The following is a 21276-nucleotide window of genomic DNA, read 5'->3' as shown; positions in this document are numbered from 1 at the left end:
ACTGCAAATATGTAGCCTATATTTTACACCATCAAATTTAAGATTCGCAAAAATTAACTGAATTTCATAATTGAAAAAAAAGAAAAAAAAGAGGTTTTTTTTACGATGGTTCGATAGGTTGTATAACAACAATGGGTGCATTTTTGGAGCGACTGCAACTCCTTTTTGACTGTCAGGTCAGAACACGCTGTTGTAGCACACGCCTGTCATGGGTGCAGGTGTCGACTTTCGCCGGCTCTTCCGTCCATGACAGAAAAAGGTTTGGGTTGGGTGGAAATATAAAAGGGGATCCGCCCGCGATGGCAAGTGGAAGGGAGTCAAACAGCCCGACCAGGGTCGGTAGTGGGCGAGGGTTGGTTTTGGTGCTATTGAATTTGCTAATTTATGTCCCGTCGGATTAAAGCCAAATAAAAAATGTTGCGTAATTTCTTGAAGGTAATTTCTTGAAGGTAATTTTGACGCATAATTTAGAATGGTTCATCAAAATTGAAAATGGTTGAGTTGAGTTAGTTGATCGAATAGTAGCTTGCTGGAACCTTTGGGATTGGGTAGAATGAGCCGGTATTCTTTTGTTCCTTTTTTTTTTTTTTTTTTTACGCTTTTTGACACTTTATCCGTAGTGTCCTTCGAGTCCGACTGGAAGGGCAAAAGCCGTGGGATGTAGGCTACTGCATCTTCATAAATCAAGGCTAATATTCGTTCCTCGTATTAGCCTTGACTTATGAAGATGCAGTAGCCTACATCCCACGAGGAACGAATATTAGCCTTGATTTATGAAGATGAGGCTACTGTGGCAAAGGAGTAAACTATGCAAACAAATTAAATAACGTTTTATAAAATATTATTTTAAATAAAATTTTACGGAAATAAAACAGTCACTATTTTCTTTTGCAATCATCTAGTATCAGAGATTAGATTGTTTTGATTAAAGTTTGAGAACGACCCAGTAGATTTTAAATTGTCGTTCCTGATCTTAACTCTTTACTGTGGGAGGTCCGAAATGGCGCGTAGATCAAAAGTTCTCACTGACCAGTCCGTAGTAACTTTTTGGACAGTGATACAGTAATTTACTTTTGCAATGTCACTGTGAGTTTGTTTTCATCCGTAATAAATTAAATACTAATTATACATGTTTTGTGCTGTTACAGCTGTAGCTTAACTGCTATCCATTTGAGTGGATATCGGCTATCTTATTTAATAAATATTATTTGCAGTACACTTTACAGTCGGTCAGTCCTTTTGTGCAGTCGAAACCCTTCCCTGCTCAAGCATTTTTTTTTTTCAATATATTTTCCGTTTCAGCCGTTTCCCAACCGAAATAGTGCAACAAATGGACACACAAACCAAAAATGTATAACCTACTGTACTCACTAAATCCCGATTGTTGTTGGAGATTTATTTTATTAATGATGCAAGTTGAGTCGTCAGTGTCGTGCCATTTGGGAGTTTACCCCTTTAAAACTTTTTAAGTAATGCCGACTTACCGTTTGTTTACGTTCCAAGTCTCACAGTAACGTGTAGACAGTCAAATAGCTAAGAAATTTACTAGGGAAATAAAAACCCAGTGGACGAATCGTCCGGAACTGATATTTTGTAGTGGACGAATTGTCTTGAGTTCCTCAGTGGACGAATCGTCCGTGGACGAATTGTCCAGTGGACGAATCGACTGCATCCCCACTAAAATTTAAAAATGTAAACTAAGATGTAGATCAATACAGTTTTACATTAAAGTTACATTATCTGGTTACCATGTTATAACATCATGTACAAATGTGAAATACAAGCTCAAATGCACTTTTAAAAAACTATGAACGGATATCGTCAAACGTATACGCTTGATTCGTCGCCTGTGCCGCCATAGCTCGGCAAAGCACAAACGACAGCCTGTTGTCAGTTTCAGTTAACCCGTGCGTTTGCCGATTTCAAATTGTAGGGTTCGTCTCAAAAAATTAAAAGAGAAATCTTGTGCTGTAGTTAAAACCGGTTTGATCTTGACAACGTATTATCGACAGTCGTACCTTCCTATTTCAGAATTGATATTTTATAAAGTGTTAGTAGAACTTTCAAAGTTTAGTTTGTATACTAGTAACACATTAATCATGTATATATTTTTAAAATAAAATATACTAAAGTAGACAATGAACGTGTTAAAATCGACAAATTCAAATAAATATTATTTCGTTTGGAAAGGGTAAAGTTGGGGGTGGGGGGGGGGTGTTTAACGACATCAAAGATAAAGCATATTGAATTAATAATCATCCGACCCCATACAACCGTAAATAAAATGTGTTGAGTGCGTCGTTAAATAAAACATATCCAATCCTTCCTTCCATCTGCTGTTGGATGTCTAACATTTGGTAATTTTGACATATAATCTTAGAGAGGAATCGGGTGCATGTGCAGGGGGAGGGTATTGGAGGTCGAAACCCTTACTTACCAAGCTTTAAAAAAAAAATTAATGTATTTTTTGGGGGAGCATGGCCCCATATAAACTTTGCTTAACACAGTCTATAACCCCAACCCCGCAGAAATCCCTGCACACGCGCCTTGGAAACCCGCTACATTTTTTTTTAGCAAGGGATTGTTTATATGTACCATCCCACAGACAGGATATCACATACCATGGTCTTTTTGTATACCCGCTGATGGGGATTGATCCTAGACTGACCGCGCATTTCCAAAAAACACATTTTTAGGTCTAAGTAATGAATAAAAATAACATATAGTCTTGAAAAATGTTACGTAAATCGAACACAGTACCCTCTTCCTCTACCCCTAGAGCGTTACGTAATTAGTAACACCCCCTTACATGTAACACATATGCCAACAGCTGGCCACTGTCAAAATTTCAAGGCAAATCCCCCACTCACTGACCTCTGGAAAGGCGTTGTACCATACCTCTATGGATATAAATATGTTTTGGAGATATGAGACGACCCCTCAATCAAGACAGTTAAATTTGTTCAAAAATTGCGAAATCTCACGTGATCTCTTGTTGGGGAATTCTATACTTGTGATAAGCCAATGAAAACCGAGATCGATACGAGCCCGTCAAAAGTGTTCCACTTTCAAAATCATGGCTTTGTTTTTGACCTGGATAAGCCAGCGTAGTGAAACCAATGCGGAGTGCAGCGTCATATATGCACCAAACATAATTGGATTTTCTGTTCTATATGCTTAAATAATAAAAATATTCCAGGGAATGTAGTTTTAAAAATATGGCTATTACTACATAACTCCATGCAGCAACCGACTGACTGCTAAATCAATAATTTTTTTCATGAAAAAAACACTTCCTTTTTTATTGATTTCTTTCAGACATAAATTCAACCAAGTGAATTGCAGCTATATACATTGTTCTTATAATGTTTTGCACTTCTATACTTGAACATAGTAAATAACACGACTTAGAGTTATGTTTTTTTCGTTTAGTGAGCAGGGGTAGATCGACTGTAAGCATGTGTGTTCTTTTGATTGCATCAAATATGTAGATTTTTTTGCATTGTGGGTTCAAGTAATGATTAAACTTTTTCTTTAACTAATAATTATAATAAAATTACAAAGCAGTTTTAAAATATACTAATACAATTATTAAGTACCTCGACTCACCAGAGTCCCATGCTACTTCAATCAGGATTTTGTGAGTATGGTAAGTTATATATTTTTGGTTTGTGTGTCCATTTGTTGCACTATTTCGGTTGAGAAACGGTTGAAACATTGTGCCACAAGTTTTGAATACCAGCTATATTAAGAGTATTTAAGGAGATCAGGATGTAGTAAAAAACACACTTACTAGTCCCTCCGGACTAAGTGTCGATCATTGTTGGTGGGCTCATTGGGCTATTTCTTGTTCCATTCAGTGCACCATGATTGGTATATTATAGACTCTGGTATGTGCTGTCCTGTGTGAGATTGTGCATCTAAAAGGCCTCTTGTTATACTAATGGACAAACGTGGGTTCACTCTTTAAGACTGTTAAAATGGATCTAATATGCACATAATACCCTTTATGAAACTGCGATTTCACACAAAATGATGGGAGGTAACTCTTGTTTTATATTTTGTTCAGCAATTGTCGCTTCGAAAATAAACTGGCAAAGTTACTTTGTAGATGTCCGATACCAATGAATATTTCCAAGATGTTCTGATTAGTCGATAACCAATGTATTATTTATTTAACTAATTAGCACTTTTAACAAAGAGGATTTTAATAACTAAAGGGTCACTTACAACTACCGTAATTCTGCATTTTGGAATGGCTGTAAATTTTATGTATGCCAGCCGTGAAACTCATCTAACATTTAAGTAACTACAATTAACCTTAGCTATGATTCTTTCCTGAGCCCAGGGCCCCGTTCCACGAAGCGATCTTAGTCGTAAGATCGTCGTAACTGCACACCTAACATATATACTTAAGGTAATCACAGCGCTAAGATCGCTTTGTGGAACGAGGCCCAGGGCCATACTAAGTAAAGAGCAGAGGGATGATGCTCCTAAAACAAAGAAAGAAAGAAATGTTTTATTTAACGATGCACTTAACACATTTTATTTACGGTTATATGGCATCAGACATATGGTCAAGGACCACACAGTTTTGAGAGGAAACCCGCTGTCGCCACTACATGGGCTACTCTTTCTGATTAGCAGCAAGGGATCTTTTATTTGCGCTTCCCACAGGCAGGATAGCACAAATCATGGCCTTTGTTGAACCAGTTATGGATCACTGGTCAGTGCAAGTGGTTTACACCTACCCACTGAGCCTTGCAGAGCACTCACTCAGGGTTTGGAGTCGGTATCTGGATTAAAAATCCCATGCCTCGACTGGGATCCGAACCCAGTACCTACCAGCCTGTAGACCGATGACCTAACCAGGACACCACTAAGGCCGGTACTCCTAAAACAAAACCAGAAAAGAAAACAACTCTTCGTATTTTTAAAGTGCCCTTTTGGTTTAGCTGGTGAAGACCCGGATATTACTGGGGCTTGATTCCTCTTCACTCATTTGTTTCAGGCTAGGTACTGCTCTGTGGTCATTCGTAAGCATAACTGAATCTCATGATGCATTCATCTGACAACTTAATTCAGATTATTTGTCAGTAGGCTTTCATATGTTAATCTTTCATCAGTACTATTGTGTGTCGATAATTCCTAACATTGCTATTTATTAATCACCCTGTGTGTTTATGATGCAACCTTCAGGCCTCAGAAAATTGCGAGAACAATAGTTGAAATTCGCAGTAGTTCAGTTTTGCTTAATCCATTTTTTTTTTTGTGCATTAAATTTAGGACAACATTTATATGGTCATGATGGGTTACGCAAAAACAAAGCACTTGATTTACCTGAACTTGTTTTTGCATATCCCATAAATTGTTCACGCCAATTTTCAATTATGAGGCCTGACCTTATTGAAAATTAATACTTAATAGAAGTAACAGTTTTCTTTTTGTCAGCTGGTAATGAACTGGCTGCACATTTATTCCCTCTTTTGATATGAAATGTAAGATTTGATATATATATATATATATATATATATATTTTTTTTTTAATGGCAACAGATCATTGATAAGTATGTGAGCTATGTCTGTTGCCAAAGTGCTGAAGAATGTCTTCACCTTTACTCAAGTTCTGGGCCAAGCATCAAGTGAGGAAGCTGCTCTCTGGGATACACAGGCTCTTGAAAATGCTCTCAAGTGGGCACAGTACTGTGAACAGGTAACCCATGTGTTGTATTAAAGAGCTTAGTATTGGAATTAATCCAGGTATTCTATTAGTCCAAACATAGGCCCCTTCCTAAAGGGAGAGTGGCACTAAAAATTCCCACTTTCTGTATTAAAAATTCCCCATCCACATATATTTAATTATGTTTCTTTAATAAATGAACATAATTAGAACAGGTTTGAATTACAACAAGGTACATATAGATTTGAAAAGTGCATGAATGTGAGTGGATATAATGAAAAGCTCTTGTAAACCCATAAAAACGGTTTGAATTTGAGAAAATCACCCTGAAAAGTGCTTGAATTGCATATGTCTGCTAATGGGTATTGAAATTTACCTCCCTCGTGTTTATTTTCTCTCAATTCCAAAATTTGTCAACTGGTATTAATTATTGACATTTTTGACTAGTGCAGTGTCATTTTATCACAAATATCGTAAATTATTGCATTGACTGTTATGGATACAAAACCCAAGTTATTTTCTTTAAAAATGTAATTTATCACATGAAATTATTTTGCCAAATTAGAATTATCATTCACTACTTGTTTTCAAAATTAGCAATTGGTGAATGTGGCGAGTGCCAGAGCTAGCCCTTCTGGTGTTTTTACTTGCTCAAAATACATTTTGTATGAAACAAAAAGAGTACCCTACATGTCCCTGTACCTTGAGTTTAAATATTAAAGGGACATTCCTGAGTTTGCAGCATTGTAAGATGTTTCTGACTAATAAAATATTTTTATGATTAAACTTACATATTATATATATTTTCTTGTTTAGAATATCGGTGTCTGTATATTCAATGTGTTTCTGGTCATCTTAATATTTCTAAGAAGCCCAATCTGGATTTTGTCTTCAAATAATTTCGTAAGTATGAAAAAATATATTTTAGGAAATAAAATGAAATTTAACCTAGTACAAATTTTCAAACGATCAGAAACACATTTAATATACAGCCACTAATATTTCATGCAGAAAAATATATTTGATATGTAATTACCATCATTAAAACGTCTCTGTTGGTCAATAACAACTTTAAAATTGCAGCAAACTCAGGAGTGTCCCTTTAAGAACAGAGTTTGATAGTGTAGACCTATCGTTACAGGTTCACCAGCATGTGCAGGGGAAGCCATTTGAATCAGACTTTGAGGATCAGCTCCAGGAGATGACTTTGTTGTTAGACCCACCTCTGTGTCTCTCCGTTGATTTGGCTTTGCTGGGAAATGCTACACAAGTCATACAAAACGTAATTCTCATTCAACACTGTTGTAACTTTGATTCTGGTTTAATGCTTGATGCGACAGTAGATCCATCGACATACAAATATACACGTACCTGTATATTGGTCAATTGGAGAAAACTGTAGCATTGTTATTACCTGATTGATCACATACTGGTAAGCAAACCAAGCCTGTTAAAGAGATTCAGTTTACTAAATTGACTCCTAGTGAGATCAGGTCATAGGATTTAACGTGCATGTTCAGAGCAAACTGTTGCCTGTCTTGAGTGCAGGTGTCGACGTATGCCTGCTCCTTTGACCAGGACAGGAGAGGGGTTGGGGTGGGTGGGAGATTGGACCGGCTGCACTTGGCAAGTGCAAGAGAGCATTAGTGGGGGTATCGTTGGTGCTATTGTATTTTTCAAAACGTCCCATAGGATGGAGTTCCCCCCCCCCCCTCCCCCCCAAAAAAAAATTGGTTGCGCAATTTTGTGAGGTAATTTTGCTTTTTTATGGCCCATAATTATTTTGTGCTTTATTGCAGTAAATTATTATTTTATAATTTGTAGGTTTTGCTTCAGAACCCACACTTAAACATACAGTTGGTGAATGGTCTGGTTTGCAGTATCCGTGACAATGATTCCAGCGGAGGTGTGTTAATTCAGGTGAAAATTTGAGACAATACATCTTTTAGCGAATTGTATAGATACTTTATTCCAGAATGTTTTGTTTGGATGTTGATTGAAACTATATTTTGTCTCATTGTGAAGTACAAGATTAAATTTTTAAGTGATCGCAATATCTGATAAATTAATTAAATTTAATGGTATTTTTTAAAGTCTTTAGTAACTGGATAAACAGATTTTCTTTATTCGTTATGAATTTGTAAGACATTTTGCATTGGGGTGCTCTTTTATTTTCATTCAATCCTTTTATTTTTCTCTTGTATTTTATAAACATACGGTATTACTTGAGAATAATAGCGTTTTACCTAGATTGTTTTAGCATGATGCAGCACCATGCCTCAAAACTCTAGTGCCATCTAGCCATAATCAGCGCCATACTATCCTGTTGTTACATAAGCCTTTTTTAATAATTAATTCTAAAATTACCTTTATATAACACTCAGAAAATGTATTATTATTTAATAAAATATTCCTGTTATATATTTTGCTATTCATTTATTAAAGCAAGCACTGATTACATTTATTTTAATTTTATTTTTTATCTTTAATGAGGATTTCTAAGGAAAACACTAAATAATGTAACTTTTTATACTTCAGAGAATCTTAGAGCTTGGTTCTTTGCACGGAGCTGTGAAGATATCTGAAGAACTCATGCAGGACGTTTCTCTGCGTGTTGGCGACATCTTCCAGCATGATGTTTGTTTGACCGCAGACTCATTGTCATCGTACAGTCAGGCTGTTGTACTGATGCAACACCTCATCATACAGCTCAGGAGTACTTCCAAGCTGGACAGGTATTACGTTAATGTCCAGTTAGTGGATTGTAGACCTCAGGTTAACCATGTACCAAGCTCTGTCCTGGACAGATAACAGGATGTAGCCCAGTGGTGAAGCACTCGCCTGATGTATAGTTCATGTGGGATCAATACCTGTCGGTGGGCCCATTGGGCTATTTTTTGTTCCAGCCACTACACCACGATTGGTATATCAAAGGCTGTGGTATGTGCTTTCTTGGCTATGGGATAGTGCATATAAAAGATCCCTTGCTACTAATGGAAAAATATAGACTATTAGTGGGTTTCTCTCAAAGTATACATTAAAAATGACCAAATGTTTGAAACCCAATAGCCAATTATTAATAATAAATCAATGTGCTCTAGTGGTGTTGTTAAACAAAACAAACTTTAACTCTTATAACTTTGTATACCTTTTTTGTCCATTGTATTTCTTGTAATCCGTGTTTGATGAGTAACTAAATCTGTCTAGTCTATACAGTCCTTGCCTTTTGAAAAACAAAGGTGAGTGAAACATCGCACACCTCAAAACGCATAGGCGAGTGAAAAATTGCACTGGTCAAAATACTAAGGCATTTATTAATTTAGTAATTGGTACATGTAAATGTAGAGACATATGTTGCAAAAATGAACCAATAAACCAATAATGTTTTCTTCTAATTTTATGTTTGGTTCATTAGTGTAGTCTGACTTCTTTTCCCTTTCAGGAATGGAGTTATAGTTATTAAAACGTTTCAGGAGTAGTACTATAGAAATATAATTGTGACATGTATACACTGATGCAGACCATTCGATTTTTTAATTACAATATGTACTATTAAGATAATTTGATGCACACAATGATATATATACCTTTTCAGTGTCAGATGGTTTGATGAACGTGCAGCTAAACATATATAGGAATCAACTTGTCTTGAATTTCACTATTATGTACTACGAACATGATTAGGATAGTTGGGATGGGAAAAAACACTGGTTCCGAGGTGGTAGTTCATGAACTACGACCCAAGCATATCAGGTGTGCACTACTGACTCATATTATTAAAACATTTTTTAAAAATAATAACTCGTGAAACGTGGGCCTACAATTACTTCAATTGATAGTGTTGGTTGGGACATTGACATTGGTGTGGCATTTTTTATTCAACAATTACTCAACATATCTGCCTCCCTACACAAACTCTGAAAAAAATCTGTCATTGCAAAGGATTTTATTCCAAACGTGGGATGCCATAATAAAGATAATAAAAAAACCCCATAATTTTATACACCATCATCAATGCGTAATAAGTTGTCAAGTAGACCAGCATGTGCGTGCAGAACAAAATAATCTGACCCCGATAGCTCTGATTGGTCAATATGCCACAGACTACTGTGCATCAAATCATGTTCCAATCACATGGTCTGTGACTTTCTAACAAACGAAACAAAAATTAAATAGTCGGAAATGATCATTGATTACTGTTACTATAGTGTGTACATATATACATATCTAAATAACATAATATGCACATTCATTAACCTCTGGCTGAAATACAAATATTTAAATAAAGTTTTATTTGATTTTTGTTCAAGATAATAAAGAAAAATAATAGACGTAAAAAAATACCTAGGCTTATTCCTACATACCTATTATCATTTCTTTTCATTCTTTTTATTATTCCGTCAATTTTTTTTTTTTTTTTTAAATAAAGTATAAAATTACACGATTGCCATTTTCGGGACCTTATGTAAGAATTGTAGGCTAACAGTTATGAACTAATCGAGACAATTGTACCGACTTCGCTGATTTCCGTAACGAGTTCATTTGCGTAGGCTACAGAACTTCAGAAGCCACTATTTAATTCAATCCCATTTCTAAATGAGTTATCCTTATCAGACGTTGTGATCTATTACCTTACAGAAGTGGACTGTTTCTAATTAATAATAAATTAAATAGGCAAATAATTTTGATCGGATTGGTACATCTTCGAAGGTCTATTAAACCTGTGTTTTCCGATTTGTATAGCAAAGATAAGTACCAGTCATATATTAAAATCTTGCATGGACACTACCGTTGTCATAACATTTTTTTCTGGTATTATTAAACGGATCTTTCTATCAGCTACATACGGTAAATAGTGGCAGTCAATATGCAAAATTATTTTACGTGCGCTGTTTGTTAAGTGTAACATGCATTATTTTTCACACTCGCCAGATTGAAATGATATGCGCTGTACGAGCGCGATAGCACCTGCACACCTTAAAAAGCAAGGTCTGCTATATGGTGATACATTTATATGCAGTCTATTCTTTTCATTGATTTAAAGATGTATTGTTGACGATTGGGGTTATCTGATAACTGTAGTATGTATGTTATTTTGTAGATTTACACAGCATGTTGAAAGACTGGCAGAAGCATTAGTTGTTCGGAAAGATGGTTTGGTATGCAAATATTTTACTACAATCTATATTAAAAAAGTACATATAAAAATATATGTTTCCACTACAATCTATGAAATAGTGTTTGTAAAGAAATAAAAATAAACTATCTTCTGCAAGTTTTATAAGTTCTTTATGTTGTCAAATTTGCAGTGATTTACACTATTTACAATGTGCTCATTTGATTTGAATGTACATATACAAAATCCTATTGTGTATGTTATGTTCAGATTATTAAAGTTCTCTTTTTGTTTTGTCTCACTTTCACAAAGTAAAAGGCTAGATATAGGTAATACTTTTCTGACAGTGATGGCATCAATTTATGTGTTGATGTTTAACGCTATAGTTAGGTGTTTATATCAATTTCTTACAAACATTAAGTCCTAGGTCAATGAAACTTGGTTTATAGTTGCACCTATGAATATTCATTACAGTACAACGAAAAAAGGTTATGGCAGATGAGCCATTTAATTCTTGTCTTCAGTATTTATTTACACAACAGCTTATCGTGTCTGTGGGATGGTGCACATAAAGGATCCCTGCTGATGGAAACATGTAGCGGGTTTCTTCTCTGGGGCTACATGTCAAAGTTGCCAAATGTTTCACATGCAATAGCTGATGATTTATTAATTGATGTGTTCTAGTGTTAAACAAAACAAAATTTAACTTTAACTTTTTCAGTATTAAGTTAACAATGTTAAAAATAATGTGGTAGATTTCCAGTGTTTAAAACAATCCAACTATACACTTTCCATGTTTTCCACATTATATAAATCATTACCTTGTTTGAAAGTAGGAAGTCTTGTTGTGCTGTCTGTGTGTTGAGTCGAGTGATCCATTGGAGAGATGTCAGCTGGATTATCGGAAGACGAGGGATGTGATTTACCAGTGGATGGAGAAAGCTTCTAAAACGTCCAGTCATCGTAGGTAAATGTCTGGAGATGTAGCATAAGCATAACTAGGTGGCAACTACCCCCCCCCCCCCCCCCCCCCTCCAGGGCTGGAGCAAATCCTTGAATTCAGGCAAAACAGATAGAGATATTCATGCAAACTAAACTTGCCTGAAACCTTTTCACCATGTATTTCCATTATCCTACTCACAATATTAGTTGTAAATCATGTACAAATGTGTAGTGATTAGTTTGCAGCCTATATAGCTTTTGGCAGTAATGGTAATATGAATAAACACTGTTATCCAGATTTGGGTATTTTCGTTTTATTTCGGCAAAAATCTGCTTTCCCTTCTACAAAAATGGTAGCTGTTATACCAAATTGATATATATTGTCTAACCAACTGCATCAGAGGGTGGGGAGAAACAAATATTCCGTTTTGTTCAGATCTACTAATATTAATTTGATGTTTTGACACAATTTGATAGCAAATTTGACGTAGCCACATAGGCTACTCCTACCAGATAATATAAGGGATCTTACATATATATATGTGTGTGTGTGTGTGCGTGCATGTGCATGTGCGTTTACAGTTTCACTAAGATGAATTGGTCTTATAATCAAGTACACCTTGGATGAACACAGCAATATTCGGCCCCATCCAATAATAGAGATTTTAGAATGTGAGGGGAAGGTGAGATTTGATTTCAGTCAGGGGGATTAAAAGTTGTGGTAAGTGTTGTCCTGTTTGTGTAAAAAGTGACTATTTGGCAATAATTGATTGTATTTCTCCTTTTCTAGATTAATCACAAGAACCATGTGAGCCAGCTAACAGTTTTTGATTAAATAATGTCATGGGGTGTCATGAAAACATGTTTCTGGCTGGTATTTAGCTCAGTTGGCAGACTGCTTACCAGAGGTGCTTGGGTTTGTAGGATCAAATCTCCTTGGTGGACCCACTGAGTTTGTTCCTATCACAACCATATATCATAGGCCATGGTATGTGCTGTCCTAACTGTAGGAAAGTACATATAAAAGATACCTTGCTACTATAGGAAAATGTGGCAAGTCTCCTCTGAAGACTACATATCACAATTACCAAATGTTTGACATCCACTAACGGATGATTGATTAATTAATGATCTCTAATGATGTCGTTAAACAAAACAAAATAAACTTTGTTTAAAACATATTTCATTCTTTTTTGAAATCTTGGTTAAGATCTGTTCACAAAGGTGAAATTAAGTGGCTGTTATTGTTAATAGAACATACGAATGCTTGTATGTGTTAGCAAAGAATACTTGTAGGTATATAGATCTATTTTATACTTGTATGTAGGCCTATTTAGATACAAAGGCTTCTATATGTTAGCAAAGAATACTTAAAACCATATAAAAGATCTGTTTTAAACTTACATATATATTTAGATATATTCTGTTTTTCAGAAAATTCTGTGAGGTCAGTTCTTTGTTGCTTGCTAATGTAGCAGTGGAGAATGATGAGTTTTTTCAACTGTACCAGAACATATTGCTGGAGTGGGGTGAGAGACTGGTTCCCGACTACACCAGACAGACTGACTCCACCAAACTGTACGGCTGGAGGTGAGATGTGTTATTATACAACATCAACACTTCTTCAGTGTGGGACATAGCCAAGTGGTACAGCGTTTGCTTGATGTGGTGTCGGTTTTAGGATCTATTCCCATTGGTGGGCTCATTGGGCTATTTCTTGTTCCAACCAGTACACCATGACTTGTATATCAAACGCTGTGGTGTGTGCTATCCTGTCTTTAGGTTTCCTCTCTAAGACTGTCAAAATTACCAAATGTTTGACATCTAATAACCAATGATTAAAATTTTAATGTGCTCTAGTGGTGTCGTTAAAACAATATTTAACAATACTTCTTCATTTGTGTAGCTCAGTGGTAGAGTGCTCACCTGAGGTGTAATGGATCCTAGGACCTATTGAGTTTTCCCCAATTTAACCAGTACCATGTAAATGTTATATCACCGTCTGTCTTTTGTTCTGTCCTGTCATTGAGTTTTCCCCAATTCAGCCAGTACCATATAAATGTTATATCACAGTCTGTGGGAGTTTTTCCCAATTCAGCCAGTACCATATAAATGTTATATCGCAGTCTGTGGGAGTTTTTCCCCAATTCAGCCAGTACCATATAAATGTTATATCACAGTCTGTGGTTTGTTCTGTCCTGTCATTGAGTTTTTCCCAATTCAGCCAGTACCATATAAATGTTATATCGCAGTCTGTGGGAGTTTTTCCCAGTTCAACCAGTACCATGTAAATGTTATATCACAGTCTGTGGTTTGTTCTGTCCTGTCATTGAGTTTTTCCCAATTCAGCCAGTACCATATAAATGTTATATCACAGTCTGTGGTTTGTTCTGTCCTGTCATTGAGTTTTTCCCAATTCAGCCAGTACCATATAAATGTTATATCACAGTCTGTAGTTTGTTCTGTCCTGTCATTGAGTTTTTCCCAATTCAGCCAGTACCATATAAATGTTATATCACAGTCTGTGGGAGTTTTTCCCAATTCAGCCAGTACCATATAAATGTTATATCGCAGTCTGTGGGAGTTTTTCCCAGTTCAACCAGTACCATGTAAATGTTATATCACAGTCTGTGGTTTGTTCTGTCCTGTCATTGAGTTTTTCCCAATTCAGCCAGTACCATATAAATGTTATATCACAGTCTGTAGGAGTTTTTCCCAATTCAGCCAGTACCATATAAATGTTATATCGCAGTCTGTGGGAGTTTTTCCCAATTCAGCCAGTACCATATAAATGTTATATCACAGTCTGTGGGAGTTTTTCCAAATTTAGCCAGCACCATATAAATGTTATATCACAGTCTGTGGGAGTTTTCCCCACTTCAGCCAGTACCATATAAATGTTATATCGCAGTCTGTGGGAGTTTTTCCCAATTCAGCCAGTACCATATAAATGTTATATCGCAGTCTGTGGGAGTTTTTCCCAATTCAGCCAGTACCATATAAATGTTATATCGCAGTCTGTGGGAGTTTTCCCCAATTCAGCCAGTACCATATAAATGTTATATCGCAGTCTGTGGGAGTTTTCCCCACTTCAGCCAGTACCATATAAATGTTATATCGCAGTCTGTGGGAGTTTTTCCAAATTTAGCCAGCACCATATAAATGTTATATCGCAGTCTGTGGGAGTTTTCCCCACTTCAGCCAGTACCTTATAAATGTTAATCTCAGTCTGTGGGAGTTTTCCCCATTTCAGCCAGTACCATATAAATGTTATATCGCAGTCTGTGGGAGTTTTTCCAAATTTAGCCAGCACCATATAAATGTTATATCGGAGTCTGTAGGAGTTTTCCCCACTTCAGCCAGTACCATATAAATGTTATATCGCAGTCTGTGGGAGTTTTTCCCAGTTCAACCAGTACCATGTAAATGTTATATCACAGTCTGTGGTTTGTTCTGTCCTGTCATTGAGTTTTTCCCAATTCAGCCAGTACCATATAAATGTTATATCACAGTCTGTAGGAGTTTTTCCCAATTCAGCCAGTACCATATAAATGTTATATCGCAGTCTGTGGGAGTTTTTCCCAATTCAGCCAGTACCATATAAATGTTATATCACAGTCTGTGGGAGTTTTTCCAAATTTAGCCAGCACCATATAAATGTTATATCACAGTCTGTGGGAGTTTTCCCCACTTCAGCCAGTACCATATAAATGTTATATCGCAGTCTGTAGGAGTTTTTCCCAATTCAGCCAGTACCATATAAATGTTATATCGCAGTCTGTGGGAGTTTTTCCCAATTCAGCCAGTACCATATAAATGTTATATCGCAGTCTGTGGGAGTTTTCCCCAATTCAGCCAGTACCATATAAATGTTATATCGCAGTCTGTGGGAGTTTTCCCCACTTCAGCCAGTACCATATAAATGTTATATCGCAGTCTGTGGCAGTTTTTCCAAATTTAGCCAGCACCATATAAATGTTATATCGCAGTCTGTGGGAGTTTTCCCCCACTTCAGCCAGTACCTTATAAATGTTAATCTCAGTCTGTGGGAGTTTTCCCCATTTCAGCCAGTACCATATAAATGTTATATCGCAGTCTGTGGGAGTTTTTCCAAATTTAGCCAGCACCATATAAATGTTATATCGGAGTCTGTAGGAGTTTTCCCCACTTCAGCCAGTACCATATAAATGTTATATCGCAGTCTGTGGGAGTTTTTCCCAATTCAGCCAGTACCATATAAATGTTATATCACAGTCTGTGGGTTCTGTCCTGTTTTTTCCAAATCAGCCAGCACCATATAAATGTTATATCGCAGTCTGTGGGAGTTTTTCCAAATTTAGCCAGCACTATATAAATGTTATATTGCAGTCTGTAGGAGTTTTCCCCACTTCAGCCAGTACCATATAAATGTTATATCGCAGTCTGTGGGAGTTTTTCCCAGTTCAACCAGTACCATGTAAATGTTATATCACAGTCTGTGGTTTGTTCTGTCCTGTCATTGAGTTTTTCCCAATTCAGCCAGTACCATATAAATGTTATATCACAGTCTGTAGGAGTTTTTCCCAATTCAGCCAGTACCATATAAATGTTATATCGCAGTCTGTGGGAGTTTTTCCCAATTCAGCCAGTACCATATAAATGTTATATCACAGTCTGTGGGAGTTTTTTCCAAATTTAGCCAGCACCATATAAATGTTATATCACAGTCTGTGGGAGTTTTCCCCACTTCAGCCAGTACCATATAAATGTTATATCGCAGTCTGTAGGAGTTTTTCCCAATTCAGCCAGTACCATATAAATGTTATATCGCAGTCTGTGGGAGTTTTTCCCAATTCAGCCAGTACCATATAAATGTTATATCACAGTCTGTGGGAGTTTTTCCAAATTTAGCCAGCACCATATAAATGTTATATCACAGTCTGTGGGAGTTTTCCCCACTTCAGCCAGTACCATATAAATGTTATATCGCAGTCTGTAGGAGTTTTTCCCAATTCAGCCAGTACCATATAAATGTTATATCGCAGTCTGTGGGAGTTTTTCCCAATTCAGCCAGTACCATATAAATGTTATATCGCAGTCTGTGGGAGTTTTCCCCAATTCAGCCAGTACCATATAAATGTTATATCGCAGTCTGTGGGAGTTTTCCCCACTTCAGCCAGTACCATATAAATGTTATATCGCAGTCTGTGGGAGTTTTTCCAAATTTAGCCAGCACCATATAAATGTTATATCGCAGTCTGTGGGAGTTTTCCCCACTTCAGCCAGTACCTTATAAATGTTAATCTCAGTCTGTGGGAGTTTTCCCCACTTTCAGCCAGTACCATATAAATGTTATATTGCAGTCTGTGGGAGTTTTCCCCAATTTAGCCAGCACCATATAAATGTTATATCGCAGTCTGTAGGAGTTTTCCCCACTTCAGCCAGTACCATATAAATGTTATATCGCAGTCTGTGGGAGTTTTTCCCAATTCAGCCAGTACCATATAAATGTTATATCACAGTCTGTGGGAGTTTTTCCAAATCTAGCCAGCACCATATAAATGTTATATCGCAGTCTGTGGGAGTTTTTCCAAATTTAGCCAGCACTATATAAATGTTATATTGCAGTCTGTAGGAGTTTTCCCCACTTCAGCCAGTACCATATAAATGTTATATCGCAGTCTGTGGGAGTTTTCCCCATTTCAGCCAGTACCATATAAATGTTATATCGCAGTCTGTGGGAGTTTTTCCAAATTTAGCCAGCACCATATAAATGTTATATCGGAGTCTGTAGGAGTTTTCCCCACTTCAGCCAGTACCATATAAATGTTATATCGCAGTCTGTGGGAGTTTTTCCCAATTCAGCCAGTACCATATAAATGTTATATCACAGTCTGTGGGAGTTTTTCCAAATCTAGCCAGCACCATATAAATGTTATATCGCAGTCTGTGGGAGTTTTTCCAAATTTAGCCAGCACTATATAAATGTTATATTGCAGTCTGTAGGAGTTTTCCCCACTTCAGCCAGTACCATATAAATGTTATATTGCACAGTCTGTACCATATAAATGTTATATTGCAGTTTTCCCCACTTCAGCCAGTACCATATAAATGTTATATCGCAGTCTGTAGGAGTTTTCCCCACTTCAGCCAGTACCATATAAATGTTATATTGCAGTCTGTAGGAGTTTTCCCCACTTCAGCCAGTACCATATAAATGTTATATCGCAGTCTGTAGGAGTTTTCCCCACTTCAGCCAGTACCATATAAATGTTATATCGCAGTCTGTAGGAGTTTTCCCCACTTCAGCCAGTACCATATAAATGTTATATCAGTCTCAGGGCTCACACTGGAAAGAATTTTGGTTTTGCCAATTTTCAGATATAGTATAGTATCTACTTGAAAATTGTTCAAATGTGGTTGATTTAAGGAATATTTTATTAGCCGAAGACTAAATGCTGTAGAATAAAAATTAGCAGTTGGCTAATTTGGCCAGGGTGAGCCCTGAGTCTGTAGGAGTTTTTCCCAATTCAGCCAGTACCATATAAATGTTATATCACAGTCTGTGGTATGCTTTGTTGTGTAAGTGACTTTTTCTCAATTAACCAGTACCATATAAATATTATTATATCAAAGTCTGTGGTATGTTTTCCGTTAATTGAGTTTATCCCATTTCAGCCAGTAACACACAAATGTTATATCACAGTCTATTGTATGTTATGTCCTGTAATTGAGATTTTCATATTTCAACCAGTACTATGGGAATGTTTTATCAAAGTTTGTGGTATGTTACATCTTGTCATTGAGATTGTGTAATATGTTCTGTCATCAGGTTTTAAAATTGATCAAAATGTATTGAATTTGAATTAAAATTTTGTACAGCTCAGCATTCTTAAATCGTCATTTGTATTCAACCACAAGATAAATATATTTTTAAACAATTTTTGTTGTTATTAAAAAGTTGTTTAAATTCACTATAAGTATATGATTAATAGGATTGTGCAGTTTATGTGTGTGTACTTTTTAATTAAAATTAAGTGTCAAATATCATAGATCTCATTTATTTTGTGATTATCAATATACTTTTCATATTTCCTTTTCTTCATTACAGACCCCGCAAAGAATCGAGTGTTGGAACGTTCTCCAGTCTAACAAACCATTTTGTGACACTGTTAGGTTGCAATCAACCTCAGACACTAAGACAATCCACTGCAGAGTTTCTCACTGACCTGGCTATGAAAAGCTATTTTAATATTTGGAGAGATGTCATTAAGACTGTACAAAAAACACCAGGACAAAAACATTGTAACATGCTGGAGAAGGTTTGATATCATAGTGTGATGTGAAACCAAGATGTTACTCAGTAACCAGTATCTGTGTGTGTGAGATTACAGGCTCGATTCCTCTTGATGCATTTTACAATTTATAGATTCTTACCTAGTTCGAGAAACAAGATGTATAGATTCATTGGTAGTGTAGTGGTCAAACCAGTCGACTTGAGACTAGTAGGTACTGGCTTGTCATCCTGATACCAGCTCCTACCCATAGTGAGTGAATTTTAATGGATCACTGGGGAAGAGTATGGCCATTACACCAATTTCTCTCTCACTAACCACTAACCATTAACCCACTGTCCTGAATAGACGGCCCAATAACCTGAGTCCAAAGAGCTGAGGTGTGCGCTAGGCAGACAGTCCAAAGAGCTGAGGTGTGCGCTAGGCAAACAGTCCAAAGAGCTGAGGTGTGCACTAGGCAGACAGTCCAAAGAGCTGAGGTGTGCGCTAGGCAGACAGTCCAAAGAGCTGAGGTGTGTGCTAGGCAGACTGTCCAAAGAGCTGAGGTGTGCGCTAGGCAGACAGTCCAAAGAGCTGAGGTGTGTTCTGAACAGACAGCCCTGTCTGGGCTGTTTTCACTTGTACTGGGAGATGACATAATGTCTGTATTGTAAGACTTAAGAAATGTAATCTAATAGCTTAGATTTAACGGGAGAACAAAAAAAACCCCAAGCCAGTGAAGGAGAAAGAAGGAAGTGTTATGTGACCGGAACAGAAAGTAGAGGACTCATTGGAAGATTTTTAGCCGTCCCATTTGCTTTTGGGATGTTCGGACCAGACTAATATCCCATGGGGAATATGCCCGTGTTTGAGGTCAGGTTAACTATTCTTAATTAAGAGAAAACACACTCCAGTTTTCACCAGTGTGTGGACCTGTCTTACATCTTTGGATTAGGAAACAAAATTTAATGTTACTTTATTTCATATATTTATTATGTTGCTTATCATGGTATGTGAGAGTTTGTCGAATAAATTGGTGGACCTACCTCTAGGTTATTTCCAGCCTCACCAATATGTCATGTGTCAAGGTTTAAGCTGTTCATTAAATCGTTCATACAAAATGAAGTTTCATTTTGACAAAACATTTGTATATAATAAATTCATCAAAAAGCTAATTATCATGTTTTTATGAGCATTTATTGTGTTTGATATTACTTGGTATTAAAGACAAAATCAATTTGGCTACACAGTTTGGAATACAGTTACTTTACCGAAATTATAGTCTGTCTGTATGATAAATTTACAGTGCATCTAATAATAAATTCTATGTTACAGTGTCAACATTCGTTAATTGTTATTGCTTGTTTGTTATTTGTTTCTTTTGAGACGGAATAGAAATTTATATTATCAATACATATTCTTGCCATAAAAATAATACAAAATAAATTAACCCATCGATTGAAATGCCTGCAATATTTATTATGTTATTAGCTTATAGCAAGAGGTGTTAGAAAACCCACCAGTTCTTCAGGTAATGCTATTATATTATAATGTTAGGCTATATGTAAATGTTATATGAATAATTGATGGTGTTTGTTTAATAAATTTGACTTTAAGACTGTCCTGTGTTTGTTGCCATGGTAAGATGTTTCTTACCAATAAAATATTTTTAAAATTAAAATTACATACTAAACATAGTTTCTTGTTTAGAATAGATAATGATGTATAACAAATATGAAATGAGAATATTTTTTTTAAATAATGGGTTCGTTTTGGTAATTATTAATGAACTAGTACATTTTATGATGAATTTATTTTTTCAAAACAAAGAACTGCGCACTCCTCTAAAGAGACAGACATAGGGGTACGGGCTGGCAGGCAGATTTTTTTGCCCGAATTGAACGAAAATCCCCGAATCTGGATAACTGCGTTTATTCCTATTTCCATTACTACCAAACATCTATATATGGCGATACAGAGATCATAGGCGTACGGCTCCCATTTTTGTACTAATTAAAACAAAAATGCCCAAATCTAAATAACAATATTTATTCGTATTAGCAATACTACCAAACAGCTATATAGGCCTAGGGTTGCAAACGAACCACTACGCAGTTTTACATGCCTTAAAACTAATTTTGAAGGTAGAATGATGGAAATAGTATGGTAAAAGGTCTCAGGTTAGCACATTTTGCCTGAATATCGGTATCTTTTTTGCCCTAATTTGAGGTTTTGCTCCAGCACTGGGGGTGGGGTGGAGTGTGTGTGTGTGGGGGGGGGGGGGG

At 36.3% G+C, this 21276-nt stretch overlaps 1 protein-coding gene across 1 annotated transcript; it reads left to right on the top strand.

Moving 5' to 3' along the window:
- The first annotated feature begins 983 nt into the window (after positions 1–983).
- On the top strand, positions 984–20609 carry LOC121375901. Its single transcript, XM_041503596.1, has 9 exons — positions 984–1086; positions 5557–5713; positions 6822–6962; positions 7505–7600; positions 8219–8415; positions 10782–10839; positions 11633–11763; positions 13173–13328; positions 18829–20609. Exons 2-9 carry the CDS (start codon positions 5579–5581, stop codon positions 19043–19045), a joined length of 1131 nt encoding a protein of 376 aa, XP_041359530.1. The 5' UTR covers positions 984–1086; positions 5557–5578; the 3' UTR covers positions 19046–20609.
- The last annotated feature ends 667 nt before the right edge of the window (positions 20610–21276 follow it).

Source organism: Gigantopelta aegis, chromosome 6, assembly GCF_016097555.1.
Source record: "Gigantopelta aegis isolate Gae_Host chromosome 6, Gae_host_genome, whole genome shotgun sequence".
Taxonomy (NCBI): Eukaryota; Metazoa; Mollusca; class Gastropoda; order Neomphalida; family Peltospiridae; genus Gigantopelta; species Gigantopelta aegis.
Note: the sequence above shows the minus strand (reverse complement) of the source record. Positions and strands in the feature narration are given on the sequence as shown.